At 54.8% G+C, this 19,939-nt stretch overlaps 1 protein-coding gene across 5 annotated transcripts in view; it reads right to left on the reverse strand.

Annotated features, from left to right (window-relative positions):
• Chd5 (chromodomain helicase DNA binding protein 5) overlaps positions 1-19,939 on the reverse strand; it is a 54,477-nt gene that overhangs the window by 32,747 nt on the left and 1,791 nt on the right. For 2 of the 5 annotated variants that reach the window (XM_070037189.1, XM_070037193.1), the window contains exons 2-5: positions 12,913-13,040; positions 3,956-4,135; positions 2,442-2,560; positions 937-1,175 (exon numbers count right to left, since the gene is read on the reverse strand). In XM_070037189.1, the coding sequence (XP_069893290.1) occupies positions 937-1,175; positions 2,442-2,560; positions 3,956-4,135; positions 12,913-13,040 (666 nt within the window). Of the gene's footprint in view, positions 1-936; positions 1,176-2,441; positions 2,561-3,955; positions 4,136-12,912; positions 13,041-13,219; positions 13,242-18,204; positions 18,287-19,939 lie in introns of those variants that run through there. The other 3 variants (XM_070037190.1, XM_070037191.1, XM_070037192.1) reach the window with 3 other exon arrangements.

The following is a 19,939-nucleotide window of genomic DNA, read 5'->3' on the forward strand; positions in this document are numbered from 1 at the left end:
GATCTGAGGATCTCGGTTCAAAGCCCACCCGGGCAGGAACGCCTGTGAGACTCTTATCTCCAATAAACCACTAGAACACCAGAAGTGGCACTGTGGCTCAAGTGGTAGAGTGCTCGCCTCAAGCTGAAGAGCTGAGGGACAGCGCCCAGGCCCAGAGTTCAAGCCCCATAACCAACAACAACAACAAAAGTGCCAAGGGCTAGTGTATAACTTAAGTGACTGACCTCCTATCTAGCAAGAGCAGTGCCCTGGGTTCAATCCCCAGTAGTACTAAATAAATAAAGGTCAGGGCCCACAGGACGGCTAAGCAGCTGGTGGCTCCACCAGGGACAGCTCTAGCGGGATCAATGCCACTCACATCCCAGACCAGAACCTCTGCCCAGGTGGCTCCATATCCAGGCTCTTCAAGCCCCGTTTCTCCCACCCTCCTCTCTCCATCCACCTGCCTTATCACTGAGCCATACTAGACTCCGACCTCCCTCCTGACCCTCCACTTCCTGCTCCCACTGTGCTTTCTGCAGCTGGAGGAGGCAAGAACTGGACACTTGTGCTGCCCTGCATACCTGAGAAAGCTGTCATATGAAGGGGATGAGAGGGGCCAATGGGCTAACCTTGGTCTGCCCAAGCTCGAAGCCCAGGGCTGGAGCAGTTCCATACTGCAGCCCCTTCCTCCCTCTTCTCCCTCCCTCCCCCTCCATGCCAAGTTACAGAGGGAGTAAAGGTAAAGCCACATGACCCAGAAGGCAGGCAAGCCAGAAGCTACAGCACCCAGTTACTGCTGAGGAAGGTTAAGTCAGCCCAAGATGACACAAAGCACTAGATTCTCAATAAACACTATGGATGCCCCTGGCCGCCCAGGTTTGTCTGGGGCTGCCCCCTAGGCCCCAGGGGGCCTCTGTCAGGCAGGTCTCACTACCCACCCACCAGCAGCCTTACCCTTGCCCTCTTTGGTCTTGGCCTTGCGGATGGGCATGGGCTGGGGCACCTGCTGGGGGCTGATGGCCAGAGGAGGGGCAATGGTGACCGTCTCCACAGCTGCAGCCACCGCCGCTGCCGCCGCCGCCGCAGAACTACCCTTAAAAGGGTTGTTGGCACTGAATTCCCGCCATTTGGCACCCAGGACAGTCATCATTTTGGACATAGGGATCTTTGGGTTCTTCTTGGCTATGAGTGGCCTGAAAAGGAAGAGATGAGAGGATGATGGGAGGACAGGGCAGAGGGCAGAGGGCAAAGGGCAGGGCCCACCCCTCCTTATACCTGCATGTGACACCAGCCCCACATTCTTGGTTAGAAACTAGGTAGAAGGGGGGGAGGTAGTTATGGAGGTGGGAGGGAAGGGTTGGTAGAGGAAAAACAAAGGAGGAGGCAACAATGCTCGATAGGAAATGTCCTCATTACCTTGCTCATGTAACTGTAACCCCTCTGTACAGTATTTTTACAATAAAAAAAAAGTATGAAAAAAACTAGGTAGAAAAGGGACAAAGGCTGGCAAAGGACAAAGCTGAAACAAGAATGTATCCCCAAATATTTCCTGTTCCCTCTTCACAACGGGTGCTTTTACAATTTGTTGTAGGCCAGAGAAGGCCTGCAACCTGCCCTTTCATCAAGAAAAAGACACAAGAAGCCAGGAGCTGGTGGCTCATGCCTGTAATCCTGACTACTCAGGAGGCTGAGACCTGAGGATTGTAGTTCAAAGCCAGCCTGGGCAGGAAAGTCCGTGAAACTTTTTTTTTTTACCTTTTTTTTTTAATAGGCTTTTTATTGTAAAAATAGTATTCAGAGGGGTTCTGTGAAACTCATCTCCAATTAACCACCAGAAAACCGCAAGTGGCACTGTGGGGTTCAAGTGGTAGAGCACTAGCCTTGAGCTGAACTGAGGGACAGCGCCCAGGCCCAGAGTTCAAACCCCACAACCAACAAAAAAAGAAAAAGACACAAGAAGCCAGGCACCAATGGTTCATGTCTATAATTCTAGCTACCCAGAAGCCTGAGATCTGAGGACTGAGCCTCAAAGCCAGTCCAAGCAGGAAAGTCCATGAAACTCCTCTCTCCAATTAACCACCCAAAAAGAGCCAGAAGCAAAGCTGTGGCTCAAGTGGTGGTAGAGAGCCAGCCTCGAGCAAAAGTAAAATTAAGGGACATCACCCAGGCCCAGAGTTCAGACTCCAGTCCCAGCACAAAAGAGAGGGGAAACAGAGAGAAAAGAAAAAGACCCCAGAGACCCAGGGTGGGCCCAGCTAGGGAAAGCCCAACCATCTGTCAAAATGGAGGGCCTGCCCCCCTCTCCCCCACTGAGAGGAGAGGTTAGTAGTTGGCCTATCAGCCCTGGCTCACCCAGGGAACCAGGCTCTGCCTCTGTGCCCCACCCCTGGTCTGATGCCTCCCTTGGAAGCACCATTCCCCACAGATGCCCAGCCATGGCAGGCTGCGCCCCTGCCCACCGGAGGAACTGGCTAAAGGCCTTGTAGTTGGTCAGCGTGTGGTAGTCCTCCTCGGAGAACAGGTAGTCTACGTTGTCCAGGCCCCACTCTGCCATGAGCTGCCCTGAGGACTTGGGCTCCTGTGGAGAGAGGGGAGCAGCGGTGCAGTCAGAAGGGGGGACCTGAGCCAGGCGTCGGTGGCTCACGCCTGTCATCCTAGCTACTCAGGAAGCTAAGATCTGAGGACCCAGGTTCAAAGCCAGCCATGAGAGACTCATCTCCAATAACCCACTCCGAAAACTGGAAGTGGTACTGTGGCTCAAGTGGTAGAGTGCTTGCCTTGAGCTGAAGAGCTGAGGGACAGCGCCCAGGCCCAGAGTTCAAGCCCCATGACCAACAAAAAAAGAAAAAGAAAAGAAAATGCCCTACTCAAACCCCAAGATGTACAGAATGGATGACACTACTGGGCCCCACAAGGCAGACACTTCTTGCCTCATTTCTCAGGCACTAGAGAGAGGTGATACACATAATAGTCTCCTGGGACTCTAAGGGTCCCCTGGCACTCAACCAGGCCTGCTTGGGAAGTTGGCTCTGTGACAGGTTGGACATGCTCCTGTGTGGGCTGCCCTCCCACGGCTGGCTTGCCCCCGTGGACATACCCAGCCATTCCCGAAGGCACGGGGCCCCACACGCAGCAGCAGGTGACTGATGGTATCACATATAACTCTGAACCACTCTCCAAAGCTAGTCTCTCAGAACCATCAGCCCCTCAGCTATTACCAGTCCCAGACGACTCACAATCCACCCACCAACTAATGGGATCACTCTGGGTGTCAGGGCACCCCAGCAGGCACCGGGACTTTAGTCATTCATGCTCAGCGTGCTGCCTCACCTGCCAGCAACTCTGCCAATATTTATGGAGCGTTCATCTTTACACCCCTGGTGCTATGGCTGCAAAGTGCACCTGATAACGTCAGGTCCGCTAGAGCCTTGGTTCGTTTCACTTGGTTCCCGTGTTTGTGGGCTCCAGGACACAACCAGGCTCACCTCCAACAGCTGCTCTGTTCTGGGTTTGGTGGGAATGCCCACTCAGACAGAGCAGACCATGCACTGAGGACCTCTGCCACAGGAAGCAGGGCTATCCTGCTGCGGCTCATGGCAAAGATTCCATTTGTTGCTTTATTTTCCTAAATGACTCCAAGCAAGAGGTCCCTAACACCAAACTTGAGCTTAAACTATCAATCACTTCAGAAACAGCAAGCAGCACGCTCAGGTGTTCAAGCTACTTCCCAGAGAAGCCAACCCATCAAAGAGATGCACAGATACCTCAGTTTCAGCCATCATTACTTCAAATATGTCTCCCAGACTCGTGGCTACACTATGAAACAGTGTCTACCATCCACGTGCGCACATGGACACACACATACTCAGGGCCCATGAGCCCAACTGTTTGGAAAGGACCATGGATTAGAGGTCAGAGAGCTGGAGTGTGGCTGGCAAAAGCTGCGGCCCTCCAGCCTGGCCCTGGTGGTTACCTTTAAGCATCCATCATCATTATCATCCTCATCTTCATCCTTCTTCTTGCGTTTGGCTTTTCTCTCCTTCTTCTCCTTCAGTTTCTTCTTCCTCTTCTTATTCGGGGAGTAGTCACTACCTTCACTCTCTGACTTCTCTTCCAGATCCTCCTCATTTTCTGATAGCTCATCATTGCTCCCCTGAAAAAGAGAAAGGGGGTACGGTGAGGGCCCCACATGCTCCAACAGAACCAGGGCCTGGGCTGCAATATGGCCAGGTGGGTGAGCCCACACCTGGGGCCAATAACCATCCTTCAACTACAGCCCACGGCTCACCCCAGGCCCAGCCAGAAGGACCCAGCCTGCCTGAGCCAGCACCAGTCAGACATCTCATCCTCTGAGGGCAAATGCAGGTGAGGTAACAGTGAATGCGGGTGATGTAAGCCTCCTGTATAACCAAACTCCTCCCCTCCCCCCAGACAAGCAGCCTGCTTGGACGTCCCAGAAGCTAAGCTCAGCCCCATCTGTCAACTGTTTGGGACTGTAACTAGTGTTCCACAGTGACACTGGGACCCAGGTACTCATGGAAGAGGATGTGGTGACCAGTGTCAAAACAGCTGGGAAGGTGGCTCAGTGGTAGAGTGCTTGCCTTGCATGCTTGAGGTCCTGGGTTCGATTCCTCAGCACCACATAAGCAGAAAAAGGCCAGAAGTGGTGCTGTGGCTCAAGTGGTAGAGCACTTGCCTTGAGCTGAAGAACTGAGGGACAGCACCCAGGCCCTGAGTTTAAGCCCCATGACCGAAAAAATAAAAAAACAAAAACAGCTGCAGCTGGGTGCCCGTGACTCCACCCGGAATCTAAGCTACTCAGCGTGAACTTCAAAGCCAGCCAGCAGGAAAGCCCATGAGACCCTTATCACCAATCACCAACAACCCAGAAGTGGCTTGCTGGGCACTGATGGTTCACACTTGTAATCCTTGCTACTCGAGGAGGCTGAGATCTGAGTATTGTGGTTCAAAACCAGCCCAGGCAGAAAAGTCTTTGAGACCTTTATCTCTAATAAACCACTTAGGAAAAGCCAAAAGTGGTGCTGTAGCTCAAGTGGTAGAGCCCTAGCCTTGAAAAAAAGAAGCTGAGGGACAGCGCAGGGAAACCTGTAACCACTGCAGAGCGCTTGTGCCACTTTTACCTGAGGGCCAGCTTGGAGGCTACCACTTCCTAGCCCACTTTTTCCCCACCAGCCACAGGAGATAAGGTAATTTAGGCCACTCTTAAGCCTGGCTTCCTTGATTTAGTTTCCTGTCTGTACAGGCAGAAAATGGCCCATTTATATGGAGATAAGGGTGTCTGTCGCCCAAGCAATGCCACCTGAAGGCTACTGCCCTTCGGAGACAAGCAGAGCCCCCTCAGCCCACTCCAGCCTGGTCTGTGGGGAGGGGCTGGCATTGTTGCCACAGTTACCAAGGCTTGTCACCCTACTGATTGCTATGAAAGGTTTTCAAGGTGAGCAGAGAGAGGCATAGGAGGAGAAGTGGAGATGAAAAATGAGCTCAGGAAACAGCGGTGGGAGAGGGGGAGACAGGAGGGGATGGAGACAGAAGGAGGAGACGAGGCACAGCAGGTCTGCCGGGAGAATCCCAGGGAGCCCCAGCCGAGCTCTGCCCTTTCCAGCCATGCCATGAAGAGCTCATGGCTGCCTTTTCCGAGGAGAGCACCTCCACACAGGCTCATCTCACGAGGATGCACAAGGTGACGGAAGCTTTCCCTCAGATCCAGATGCTCCCCGCGCAGGGGCCCACTCTCCTGGAGGCCCTGCTTGCTCTCGCCCGCCAGGCTTCCTACCCTGAAGTCTCTCCATCCAGTAATCAGCATATCAGTGGCGCCAGCACTGGCAGAAGCAGAACCTCCTGGCATTTCTAGATCCTACGTAGTTCCCGGAACTCTGACTTAGCCACCCCAGGCCCCAGGGGCAGCTGCCTGAATCTGGACAGCGTAAACATCCCACTCCCAGGGCTGGTGACATGTGGGTCCTAAGGCCGAAGCTCCCAGGCTCAGCCAGGGTCACTGGAAGAGGTGAGAGTAAGTTGGGGACATTTATTCCCCCCAAGTGTGTCTGAGTTCAGCTCAGGTTTTCAAGAGACCTGAAAAAGTACACTCCGTCCCAGGCCTGGCTCAGCAAGGTTACAATGGGAGAGAGGACTCTGTGAGCTTCAGCACCGTGGACAGCAGCCATGGGCCTGCCTTAGGGACCCACCTTGCCCAACCCAGCCAGGGAGGCGTGGCCAGAGGGCCCAGGGCGGATAGCCGCTTGGCCTGTTGGTCCTGAAGCTCCCTTGGAGGTTTTGCTCCTTGCTAGCCCAGGACTTGGACAAGACATGTGGCAACTCAGACCCCATCTTCCTCTTCTCGGTAAGAAGAGACCTGGAACATTCCTGACATGGGAGACAGCCAACAGAGAAACTATGCTCTGTGCTCAGACAGGAAAGGCCAGTCTCTAGAGTATCATCATGTGCCCTGGACAGGGAGCTCAGCCAGACTAGAGCAGTATGCATTCAGAACTATACCAGCCATTTGCTCCGGGCACCAACCACTCCCTGGCACAGAGGCACTTCCTCCCTTGGCAATGCTCCAAGATGCCCCACCCATGACAACCTCAGCTCCACAGATATAGCCAGGATGACCAACAGGACTCATCCACTCCTTCCTATCCAACAGAGATGGGCTACAGAACTGCACAGGGAACAGGGTCAGGAAGGATGGACAACGTGACTCTGTGGGGGAGCTGGACAGAGCAGATGCTGCCAAATCCCAGAGTGCAAGAGCAGCCAGGAGTAGCAGGCAGGCATGGCCCAGAACCCAGGGCCCAGGGGGAGCCAAGGGGGAGCAGGAGGACAGAGGGAAGACACTCCAGCAGATTGTGCTGTCTGGCAAGAGCAGCCGTGTGGGCATACCTCATGGAAACAGGGCTGCAGTGGGAAAGAGGTGGGCACTAATAGGAGGGCTCACCCCCTACCTATTTCAGAGCAGAACAAGAGAGCAGGAGTGTGGCAGAATGAGCTAGAATCCCAGGAAGGCAAGTCTGCAAATCACCAGTGGGCCCTTCTTTCAGCCACCTGTCAAAGCTCATTCCATGGGGGGGAAGGGAGGTGGGAAGAATCCAAAGGAGGGGCTGGGAAGGTGGCTCAGCAATAGAGTGCTCGCCTCCCATGCATGAGGCCCTGGGGTCAATTCCTCAGCACCACATAAACAGAAAAGGCCGGAAGTGACACTTGGCTCAAGTGGTAGAGCACTAGCCTTGAGCTGAAGAGCTCAGGGACAGCGCTCAGGCCCAGAGTTCAAGCCCCACAACCAACAACAACAACAAAAAAAAAAACAGAACCCAAAGGAAGAAAAGGCTCTGAGGCTTTGACTGCCAGCACCCTGCCCCAGCCCACCTCCCTTTCCCTGAATCTCCACCAAATGGAGACCACAAAGGCTAGACCAGCCTGGCCTATACCTGATCTTGCCTGAGCATTTACCTCCTGCCCCACCCCTACACACACCCATGATACAGGACAGGAGAACTCACACTAGGGTGCTCCACACTCTTACCAAAAAGTAAAAGTAGGGTCTGGGAAGGTGGCTCAGTGGTAGAGTGCTTGCTTTGCATGCATGAGGCCCTGGGTTCAATTCCTCAGCACCACATAAGCAGAAAAAGCTGGAAGTGGCACTGATGCTCAAGTGGTAGAGCACTAGCTTTGAGCTGAAGAGCTGAGGGGACAGCGCCCAGGCCCAGAGTTCACGCCCCACGACTGACGAAAAAAAAAAAAAAAAAAAGTAAAAAGTAGCTGGGCGCTGGTGGCTCATGCCTGTAATCCTAGATACTCTAACTCATGGTGGCTCATGCCTGTAATCCTAGATACTCTAACTCAGGAGGCTGAGATCTGAGGATCATGGTTCAAAGCCAGCCAGGAAAGTCTATGAGACTCATCCCCAATTAACCACCAGAAAACCAGAAGTGGTGTTGTGGCTTAAGTGGTAGAGTGCTAGCCTTGAGCTGAAGAGCTCAAAAAAAAAGTCAAAAATAAATAAAGGGAAAGCCGGGCACTGGTGGCTCACGCCTGTAATCCTAGCTACTCAGGAGGCTGAGATCTGAGGATCGCGGTTCAAAGCCAGCCCGGGCAGGAGAGACCATGAGACTCCTATCTCCAAAAAACCACCAGAAAACCAGAAGTGGCGCTGTAGCTCAAGTGATAGAGTGCTCGCCTTGAGCTGAAGAGCTGAGGGACAGCGCCCAGGCCCAGAGTTCAAGCCCCACGGCTGACCAAAAAATAAATAAATAAATAAAGGGAACAAAGAAGAGAAATGCAAATGATTCTCAACAACTCATCAACAGAATAAAGAGGTATACTATCATTGGGTGGTAAGGAGCCAGTGGTTCACACCTGTAATCCTACTCAGGAGGCTGAAATATGAAGATTGTGACTTGAAGACAGCTGGGACAGAAAAGTCCCTCGTACTCTTATCTCCAATTAACCACAAAAAGCCAGAAATGGAGCAGTGGCTCAAGTGGAAGAGTATTAGCCTTGACCACAAAAGTTCAAGGACAGTGCTCAGACCCAGAGCTCAACCCCAGAAACAGCAAAAAGAAAAAGAAAAAAAAGACCAAGAGCCAGTAGGAGAGTGACTATCCAACATCGCAACTTAGAAGGGGAGTTGTAGACATATTCCATTCAAAGGAAGAGACTCAGGCACAGACAAATAATTGAGTAAAGCTCACAAGCTAACCTTAGCCTTGAGGTCTAAGAGATGAAATCAACGATGTGTGCTGTGAAAATTAGGATGACAGTTGAGCCTTTGACCTTGACACTGTCCTTCACTGTAACTGCCCTGGATGTGATTGGAGGGAATGCTCCAATGGCTGAAAAAAGAATCTTCAAGGGTGTGGAGTCAACCCACAAAGCACCTTAAACACCGTGCCTGCGCTGGGAGGCCTGCACTGTGCTCAGTGTCCCATGGTTCTCCAGACCCCATTTGGGCTGTCTCTCCCCTACATCTTTCCTCCTTTCTGGATCCAGAGACGTTTCCAGATCCAGGCCTCCTTTCTGCTTCTCCCCCTCCCTCTGTAGCTCACACACATTCTACATTCCCTACCCCCCCCAAAAAAAAGAGGTATTTCAACCCAAAGGAAAGATTTGGAGAGTTGGTCATTCTCCATTTGGGGTCCTTCAAGATTGAGAGGGAAAAAGAAAGAATGAAATATGAGCCTTCCCATTCACGAGTGTTATAAACAGTTATAATTTAGCACTGAATAATTGGTTGCTATGGCAACCGCTGCAGTACAGGTTGAAATCATTTCTCCCTCCTGCGCTCTGGTCTGACAAGGAGCTTCATCTACATATGCTCAGGTTCCTGCTGCAGCCCAGTTATTTCATGTAAATCAGAATCCACGACTTTGCTGCCTACCACCCCCCGCAAAAAAAACAATGCAGCTTGGGACCCACCCATCCTGGCCCCTCTAAACTTCATGTGGACATCACCTGGTGGGAGGTGGGGAGGGAAAAGGGGTAAAATTATTATTTGGATCTGCAATATAGGTGAGCATCTGGGATCCTCTGGACACACATGCTCCAGACCCCCCACCCCCAAGATCCAACAGCTGGTCAGAGACAGCCCTCAGGGATGGGGGAGTAGTGACAGTCCCAGCCAAGGGTCCCCTCCAGGGCCTATCATCTGGGGAACTTCCATCCACCATAACTATGAACCCCTTTTGAGGAGCAGCAAGGCAGCTCATTGGGAGGAACAGGGGTTGAGGGAAGGGGGGAGGGAAATGAGATGGTGGGGACGGGAATGAGAGATGGGAAATACAAGAAGCAATATGAGAGGTTAATAAGGCAGAGAAGCCAAATGCAGGCCACAAGGAGAGACAATGCACAAGATTCAGAGAGAGCCGGAGTCTGGCAGTACACAAGAAAAAAAGAGAGAGAGAGAGAAAGAAAAGCTAGAGAAGGCTCAGACTAACTGGACAAAGGAAGTGACCTATGGCTGTGTCCAAAGAGACTGAGACAGGTCCTGGTGGCCAGCTGGACTCCAGCTCCCACCGGCCTCCTCCAGCCTTCTTCCTGGCTAGCGCCTGGCTAAACCCTGTGCCCGGCAGGGAGGGAGGCAAAGCCAGCCCTGTCTGGAGTGGAGCTCCCACAGGTGATCACGGCACCTCTGCCGGGGCCCCGCATCTGGAAAATGGGCAGATGCGGCCCCAGAGCTAAGACCTGAGCACAAAACAGAGGAAGCCCCGCCTCAGCCAGTCACAAGGCCCAGGGCTGAGGTCTGCAGAGCCTGCACTACAGGAACAAGGAGAACGGTGACTCCAGGAGACTGCACAACCTCAGCCAGGAAACGTGGACTCCTGTACCACAGAGCTTGCACTCCAGAAGTGTCTACCGGCCCAGGGACACATCCCCAGGGCCCAGGGAAGGAATAGGAGGGGGGGCTGTGGCAGGGGGTTCTGGAAGGCCAGGTCTCCTTCCTGCCCTGCCTCCTTGTTACCCCATCTGGATAACAGGGATAGGGGCCTTCTCCCTCTTCGTAGCCCCTGGAGCCTCAGAGTATAGGCTTTTGTGACCCAGGCACCTTAATGTTCTATCGAAGATCTCACACCCCACAGACAGCCTCCTGGTTGAGAAGGGTATGGGAAAGGGTGGGCTACACTGGCAGAAGCCAGACACGTGCCAATCCTGAACAGCACCCAAAACCAGGATGGAGCTGAAGGGGATGCAGAATCAAGGTTCAGGCAGAAGGCCCACACAGCGGCTCTGGCACACCCATCACCACCTTACTCCTGCCCCTGGCCTGTGCCCTGCAGCCTCCAGAGGACCCAGCCAGAGATAAGTCTTTTTGGTTTTTGTCAGTCATGGGGCTTGAACTCTGGGCCTGGGCGCTGTCCCTCAGCTCTTCAGCTCAAGGCAAGCGCTCTACCACTTGAGCCACAGCACCACTTCCGGCTTTTTTCTTTTTGCTTATGTGGTGCTGAGGAATCGAACCCAGGGCCTCATGCATGCAAGGCAAGTGCTCTACCACTGAGCCACCTTCCCAGCCCTCTGTGGAACTTTTTGTTTGTTTGTTTTTTGGTCGTGAGGCCTGAACTCCGGGCCTGGGTGCTGTCCCTCAGCTCTTCAGCTCAAGGCAAGCGCTCTACCACTTGAGCCACAGCATCACTTCCGGTTTTCTAGTGGTTTATTGGAGATAGGACTCTCACAGTCTTTTCTACCAGGTCTGGCTTTGAACCACGATCCTCAGATCTCAGCCTCCTGAGTAGCTAGGATTACAGGCGTGAGCCACCAGCGCCCGGCATGAGCTAAGTCTTTTTATGGCCCCCTGCTCACTGCCTTTCAGCAAACCCAGCTCACTCATGAGCCAGAAAGAGGCCTATAGTGGGTCTGTGGCTGTCATTAGCTTGAGTAATTTCCCAACACCTCCCTCTACTCCCCTCTGTAAAGTGAGGTACACACCTCCCCCTCCCCCACAGGGCTGCGAGGAGGATTAGAGGTGGCTCTCTGAAGGCCTCAGCTCAACAAGGGCACACCAAGGGTCCTGTCCCACGTGACAAGGACATAAGCCGTCTCCATTTCCCCATCGGCTTTCCCATCTCCCCAATTTCCAAGGCTAATCCTGAGGATGCATGAGTTGGCATGATGCCTGAGGCGGCACTGCCCACTCCTCACCAAAGCGAGTCACCACCTCACCTACCCAGGGCACCGAGATCCAGGAACAAAGCGACAGTGTGCCGAGGCCATCCTACACGGGGCACCTACAAGCAGCCAGCCCCTTACCAAGGCCTCCGAAGCTTCTCCAACTTGCCTTACTTAATCTCAACAGGTTTTCCTTGGGGGGACAAAGAGGTCTGCGACAAGTGATATCTGCAGACAGTGAGGGGACAGAGGCCAGTGACCACACAGTACAAGCAGTAAGGGGATAGCAATTGCTGGTATCAGGTGTCCTTCACAGGACAGCCAGGAAGAGACCACGTGAAATGACCCTCTAACCTGTTTAAGAAACAGGATGTAGTTGGGTCTAATGGCACACCTCTGTAACCCCAGATACTCAGGAGGGGGAGACAGGAGGGCCTCTAGTTCGAAGCCAGTCTAGGCAAAGTTAAATTCTATGTCAAAAAAAAAAAAACCTATAACTGGACACCAATGGCTCATGTCTATAATCCTAGCTACTGAGGAGCTGAGACTTGGAGGGTCAAGAGACTCCATCTCTAAAAATACCAGCAAAGCCAGGCACCAGTGGCTCATATCTGTAATGTAAGAAATTCAGGAGGCTGAGAGCTGAGGATCACAGTTCAAAGCCACCTTAGAAAGTCTATGAGACTCTTATCTCCAATTAACCAGAAAAAAAAAAAATGGAAAAAGAACTGTGGCTCAAGTGGTAGAATGCCAGCTAGCCTTGAGGGGAAAAAAAAAAAAAGCCCAGGCCTGCATTCAAGCCCCAAGTTCAAGCTCCAGGACCAGCACCAAAACAAAAACAAAAACAAAAACAAAATCAAGCCAGGAGCTGGTGGCTCACACCTATGATCCTAGCTACTCAGGAGGCTGAGATCTGAGGATTACAATTCAAAGCCAGCCCAGGCAGGAAAGTCCATGACATTCTAATCTCCAATAAACCACCAGAAAACTGGAAGTGGCGTTGTAGCTCAAGTGGTAGAGCATTCACCTTGAGCTGAAGAACTGAGGGACAGCGCCCAGGCCCAGAGTTCAAGATCCATGACCAGAAAAAAAAAAAAAAAAGAGCAAAAAGCTGGGCTAGAGATGTAGGTCACATAGCACACCAAACAAGCAAGCAAACCAAACAAGTCCTGAAGCTCAAACCCTAGTACTGGGGGGAACAAAAGGGGGCAGAGCTGAGGGTGTTACTTGCCTAGCAAGTCAGGTGTCTCAGCCCACTTGACTCAGGACCAGCCTTCTCGGGCCCCTCACCCATCCACCGCCGCAGCTCACCTCTTTCTTCTTCCGCTTCCCCTTGGACTTGCTCTCCTTGAGCTTCCTGGGTTTCTTCTTCTTGGGAAGGCTCACAGCCTCCATGGGGAAGAAATCCTCAAAGGCGTCAAGGCCACCATCCTCTTCTTCTAGAAGAGCAGGACAGAGGAGGGTTATGTTCCCCTCAGCCAGAGCCCAGGGGCACAGAGCTGGGGGAGCGCCCCTGGCACCCCACCCCACAGCACACAACGGCATCACATCATAGCCTCCGCGCTCTCCCTAGGCCCAGCGAGGACAGGAATGCCCGCTGTGGCATGGTCACGCTCACCTTTCATTCCCTCACACCCCTCTGGAATAGAAGAGCCACCACCCACTGAGGACAGGCAGGTGACAGAAGGGGATGAGGCTGTCTGGGGAGGAGGCAGCCCCAGGGGACGCTAGCTGGCCAGTAAGAGGCCCCACAGAGAGGAGGAGGAAGTGAGAGAGGGCTGTCTCTGCACAACCCCAGGCCCACACTGCGACCAGAGAGTGGCTCCTGAGGTCAGGACAATAAAGGCTGCCAGGCCCCATCACTCAAAGATCACATGAAGTAGGCATGACTGCCAGGATGCCCGCATACACCATGGACTTGACAGGCCCCCTCTGCATAGAAATGTACGCCTGCATTGCTTCCCTCCCAACCCTGCGCATGCACACGCATGCGCACACGTGCATGTGCACACACACACTAGTATTACAGAATACCAAGCACATTCCGGCTGGGTGCCCAGAAAGATGAGAAATTCCAGAATGCAGTGCCACATCCACCACACATGGGTTTTCTAAAAGCTGTCCACGGATCCTGAACTCCCTCGCTGGTTATGAGACTTGGGGAGCAGTGTGCTTGGGTGGTGGGGTATCTTGGATAAGCTGTGAGCTCTATGCCACCCCCAAAGAGAAGAGAGTGAATGGCCCCCTGCTCGCCTCCACCCCAGGAGAGAAGGACACACATCGTTCTGGGCTGTGATAGGGCCATTCACAGCCAGGGGCCGTGAAACCTCACTCGAGGGGGAGCCAGAGGTGAACCAGGGGTCCCAGACCTCAGGACAGGCCACTGAGAGGAGGGAGGAAAGTAAAAAAGTAAAAACCAAGCTACCCAGAAGCAAGGAAACTTCCAGAAGGAAGAAGCTGTAAGGGACTTGCCAGAAAGCCAGGCCCCCACCCCCTGGAGGGAGGCTGCGTGTGCAGTTCAGGCGCAGTGCGTGGGGAGGCAGTGAGGAGGAAGGGGGCGCCACACCTTCCCAGGTGCTAGAGACAACAGGGCAGACTGGGGGGTGGGAAGCTCAGCGTCTGAGGGCTGCCTCACAGTGACCAGATGACAAGCAGTCCAGACCATTCACCCCTGAAAGGCTGGGAGTACCTGATGTTCCTGCCAGAGTTCAACCCTTAGCTACTGGGTGTCACACAGCAGACACAACAGCCACACACACACACACACACACACACACACACACACACACACACATGCACACACGCACGCACGCACGCACGCACGCACGCACGCACGCACACATGCACACACCAGAACAAACCCAATGCCCACCTTCTAGGCTCCACATAGCACCTCTCCAGCCTGGGACCACTGCTTCCTAGAGTCCCAAGGGAGGAGGAGAGGTCCCACCTGGTCCCTGTGGCTTCCCTGTGTCGGAGCCACCCACACCTCAGAGGGTACTGACAGTTCAGGGAGCCGAGATCCCCCTCCCACCGCTGCACCCCACATGCTTCATCCCCTTATAACGGCTGCAACCTCTCTCCAAGGAGCGAGTCCTGCCAGCACAGCGCAGCGCAGCGCAGCTCAACACTGGCTGGGCAGGGCGTGTCCAAGTCCCAGCCCCTTGGAGCCTGCAAACCCAACAGCCCGGCTCCAGGCAAGACTGGACGCTGCCCAGGGAGGTGGGCGCAGGAGGACCAGCCAGGCGTGTCCTAGCTGGCAGAGGGCTCCCGCGTGGAGGCCTCTGGGGAGGGGGCAGCGAGGGCCACTCTAGAGTCTGGCTTCTTGTGGGCCAGACCCAGGTTTGGCTGGGTTCAAGCTGGGCTGTGGAGCCGGCCCCATCCTCTCCTTCGAACCTGGGGAGGGGGGGGGGAGGTGACAGGGTGACAGGGTGACAGGGTGACAGGGCGGGGATTTCAAAACAGCTGACCTGAATGGAGAAGTCTGAGAGGCAGGGCTGGGGCTGGGGCTGGCAGGGAGCCAGGATAGGGTGCCCAGGAGTGGCCATCCACACCTCCCCAGGCAGACACCACCTCAGAGGAGGCCCAGGCAGAGCCCCTCCCCCACCCTCCCCACCCCCACCCCGCAGTGTTCATCTCGGGTTATGTAATGGGATCCAGGCTGATGCAATCCTGAAGGGGCTGCTCCGCCTGCCTTGCCAGGCTGTCCCCTGTCCCCCCTCCCAGCAGGGCGGCCCCAGACGTAGGAAGGCAAGCCCAGCAGGGCTGGGCTGGTCCCAGACTGACCATCAGAAAAGAGGAGATAGGGGTAGCTTGGTAGGTTCTGGAAGGAAGCCTGTCAACTGCTTGTGGGTGGGAAGAGAACAAGAGAAGCCCCTGGAAGCCCCTCCCCAGGCCCAGCCTCTGCGTCTTTGATCAGAGGACCGCCTGGCCAGGGCCATCTCCTCCAGGAAGGTTCCGGAACAGGCACATGAGGATGGGAGCCAGTCCTGTCCACACCCATCTTTGACAGGCTCTTCTGTCCCCACATGGCTTGTGGCGGCGCTCTGGGACACTGTCCCCGCCACCCCACCGTGCCAGCACCCTCCTCCCACTTGGGCCTCTCTCTCCTCTTGCGCAACAGACCCTGAGCCTCAGAATACCCGGCTTGTTGTCACCCCCCCCCGCCCCCCATACACGCTCGCCATCCGCCACCTCCACGTCCCAGCCCCGTGTCCCCTGAGCCCTGCCTCCCAATGCACAGGCAGACACAGCGGAGAGGCACCACAGGGTTCCGAGACAAAGGCATGTGGACAGGGGACAGGGAAGACCCCCTCACCCAGGGAGAGGGGCTCCAGGGCAGGGATGGGCCTGCCCCAGGACTGTTTGTCCTGCCAAGTCCTGGCCCCTTGTGGCTGCCCCACAGCCTTCCTGGCTGTGCTCGACCACACCAGCCCTGCCCCTCCAGGGCCCAAGACCTCATCGATCCAAGCCAGCTATAATTAGGACCATTAGCCTGGTTAGCTCTCACCTCCCAGGCTGCCAGGTCAGAGCAGGCCTAGTGGGGGGCCTGGGAAGCTGCTCCCGGGAAAGGGAGAGATGGGTGGGTACAGGGTGGGGGTGGAGTCCGGCAGAGCAGAGACAGGGACTTCCGGCAGCTTTTCCCCCAGCTCTCCCCAGTCCCTCTCTAGCTTCATGCATACATACCCAGGCTGCAGCCCTACGGTGAGCTGGGGGGCCTACCCAGTGTCCCCGCCCAGCGGAGGAAAATGCACCAGGCCCTCGGAGCCTGCAATGATTACTTGTATCCATTTACCGGCTTCATTCAGCAACCCTGGAGATAAGAACTAGCCCCACTGCAGATGAAGAAACTGAGGCTCACAGGACCTTACAGTTCAGTCCCACAGCTGACAGGTGGCAGAGCTGCATTGGGACCAGGGCAAGACTGGAAGCTGCCCATTGGTGTTTCTGACCTCTCCCTCCAGGCCTTGGATCCACCCAGAGTTCAACATTTCAACAGTATGTCTGGGGTCCACTCTGGGGACACGGAGGCAATGGAGGTGACAGAGACAGGGTCTGGGAGGTCACAGGACCCCTCAGGGAGTCAGAATTGGTCCACACATCAGCACTTTGGTTAAGCCCTAACCAGGCTCCAGGCCCTGCCCCCTCCAGGGAGGGGCAGCCCAGAGCCAGCAAGCAGCCACCAGGGAGATCTACAAACACAGTGGGTCTAAGTAAAGAAAAGCCAGTGACTGGAGGAAAAAGTTACATCATCTGCCCAGTGAGGGTCAGAGTCGGGGCAGGGCTGGACTAAGGGATAGGACCAGAACTCTATCACCAGGATTAGGGAGTGCTGGATGATGCCATAATGTAACCCTAGCTACTTAGGAGGCTGAGATCTGTGGATCAAGCTTCAAAGCCAGCCAGCACAGGAATCAAGCCCACCCCCCACTCCACCCCCACCCCTACCCTCACCCCCAGGGGCAGGAGGGGAAGGGCTTCAAACCATCACCTTCTCCTCCTGGGGGACGGTACCTTGGGTCCCTCCCCCTCTGAGCCAGACCTGAGCCTGTAAACTTTTCTCCCAGAAATGGAATCCAAATTGTGAATGAAAAGTGTCACTCATGACCAGGGATACCAGCAGAGCCCATGAAAGGGGGAACCAGGAGTTCGGACTACGAAAAAGCACAGACTAAAGTTCCCATGAGTCCTTGGACCTCCCTTCATGTCACAGGCCTTACGGGGTGGGGGAGGACGCACAAGCAGCAATTAATAATTTATTTAGGACATTTAACAAAACCCAGACATCACCTCATTGGCGTCTCATCAAAGGAAAGCATCACTCCTGAGAAGGAGAGCAGTGAGGCTTTTACCCTAAGTGACAGGGCTTGGCAGAGTGAGGAGGGCTCAGAGCACAGGTTGGGGGGAAAAAGAGGCAAGGGGGAGAAGCATGGAGAGAAGCTCTGAAGGCAAACAGAGAGGCGATGCAGAGGGAGACAAGGGTGCTAGGCACCAAGAGAAGCAGATAAAAGACTGGCGGCTCACGCCTATAATCCTAACTACGCAGGAAGCTGAGATCTGAGGATCCCAGTTGAAAGCCAGCCCAGGCAGGAAAGGCTGAAGGAAACTTATCTCCAATAAACCACCAGAGAAGTGGCGCTGTGGCTCAAGTGGTAGAGCGCTAGCCTTGAGCTGAAGAGCTGAGGGACAGCGCCCAGGCCCAGAGTTCAGGCCCCAGGACCAACAAAAAAGAGAAAAAAGGGAAGGAAGGGAGGAAGGAGAAAGAGAGGGAGAGACAGAGAGACAGACAGAGACAGAGAGAGACAGAGACAGAGACAGAGAGAGAGAGAGAGAGAGAGAGAGAGAGACTAGCCAGTGTGGGACGGGTGGAGGGGAACAGGTCAAGCTGCCAGCCAAGGGAGTCTCTTGAGTTCACCAGCTGTGGGGTCAGCCAAGTAGTAAACTCCCAGCCCAGCAGAGTCCTAGGAGGAGCCACACCTCCAGAGGAAAGACCGAAGGGGCCGGAGAAGGCCCTGCCCCTTGGGTCTCCCTCCAGCCTCACCTAGGGCTCCACACTCCCAGCCCCACCCCATGCGGTGCCCCCTTCCCGTTCCTCCAACTTACTAAATGAGAATGCAAATCTCGGAAACATCTCCTGAGGGAGGCAGGACAGCTGCCCCCTGGCACGGTGCCAGGTTTACTGAGCGCCCTCCCCCCCATGCTGGGCATTATGACCTAAATGTTCCATGGTCCCAAGTCTTCACAATAACCCTCTATGAGGTAGATAGTGCTGTGCCCCATTCTACTTGTGGGGACACTGAGGCAGAGGACTGGAGAGCTTGCTGAAGAACACCCAGCTAGCAAGAGCAGGACTTGTACCCGACGTCTCCTCCATCCACTTCTTTACTTTTTGCAGTACTGGGGTTTCGAACTCAGGACTTCGCATTTTCTAGGCAAGCCTTTACTACCTGAGCCACACTCCCCAGCCACCCAATTGTTAAGCCCTCAATCTGACCAGCCCTCCCAGCTCCCTAGAGAATGTGACAAGGACCAGTCCCTGAGCTAAAAGAGGGGAACCGGCTACATCTTCTTCCCTGGGACAGGATCACCCACCTGCCACAAAGCCACAGAGCTCATGGCAAAGATACCCACCTGCCACACAGGAAATAAGAATACGGCTGAGCGAGCAAAAGCCACTCTGAGGGGGAGGTGGGAGACGGAGCAGAGTCCAAAGGAAAACAGATTCCCCAAGGAACAAGTCCAACAACTGTGGGTTTAAAAGCTAGTGTGACAGTTCCCAAAATACGGGCTCTCTAGACACCAACTGTCATGTCTTAGAGCCAGCTGGTCCAGGTCCTCGGGGGTCACTGTCATGGACCTGGACCCCAGGCTACAGAGAGGCCAGGACACAGGAAAGCCAGGAAGCGGTTTGAATGGTTGTCATATCAGGGGTCAGAAGCAGCCTAGCCCCCCACCTCAGACACTGAGACCACAAGAACCTCCTCTCAGACACGCAGCGCCAGACACCAGACAGGGCAGGTGGTCCAGGGAACTGCACTGGAGGCAGAGGCCCCCCCCCCCCCCCCCCGACACAGCGGCAGACTGGCAGCACTCCAGATAACAGGAAGTGCTCCCAAGAAAACAAACCGTTCAGGGGCTGGGAAGGTGGCTCAGTGGTAGAGTGCTTGCCTTGTATGCATGAGGCCCTGGGTTCGATTCCTCAGCACCACATAAGAAAAAAGCTGGAAGTGGTGCTGTGGCTCAAGTGGTAGAGCACTAGCCTTGAGCTGAAGGGCTGAGGGACAGCGCCCAGGCCCAGAGTTCTAGGCCTCACGATCAGATCCAAAAAAAAAAAAAAAAAAACCGTTCAGACGCACCCGAAAGTGAGGCCACATCTGAGCCAGAGGATCAAGGAGGGTCTTCCACGGTTCACAAGAGCCAGGACCTGTGTGTGGAAGAGAGGGAGGGAGGCCCCATCGGCCCCATGGGGAAGACAGAGCCTGCCATGTTCCAGAAGCAAGGAGCCTACTAATGCAGCTGTTGGTATGAGCAAGGGGTTGTGGGAAAAATAAGGACAGGGGAGTCCGGGCTCTGATTGGTGTACCAAAGGTGGGCCTTGGGCTCTCTGGGCGGGAAGGGGCCAGCAAGGACCGGCTGGGAGGTTCTGACGCAGACCTGTGAGAAGACAAGACCCCAACCAGGGAAATGGAGAGGAGTTAGAGCCTGGGAAGGGTCTGGTGGCAGAGCATCTGGGCTGGGGTCAGGCCAGAGAGTCCAGAGCAGGGTGTCCTCTCTTGGGGGGGAGGGGGCTGGGGGTACTCTTGGAGGCCTGGAGACAACCTGCCTCCCTTGGAGGGGA

This window comes from Dipodomys merriami, unplaced genomic scaffold (genome assembly GCF_024711535.1).
Source record: "Dipodomys merriami isolate MVZ:Mamm:240054 unplaced genomic scaffold, mDipMer1.0.p SCAF_28, whole genome shotgun sequence".
NCBI classification, from domain to species: Eukaryota; Metazoa; Chordata; class Mammalia; order Rodentia; family Heteromyidae; genus Dipodomys; species Dipodomys merriami.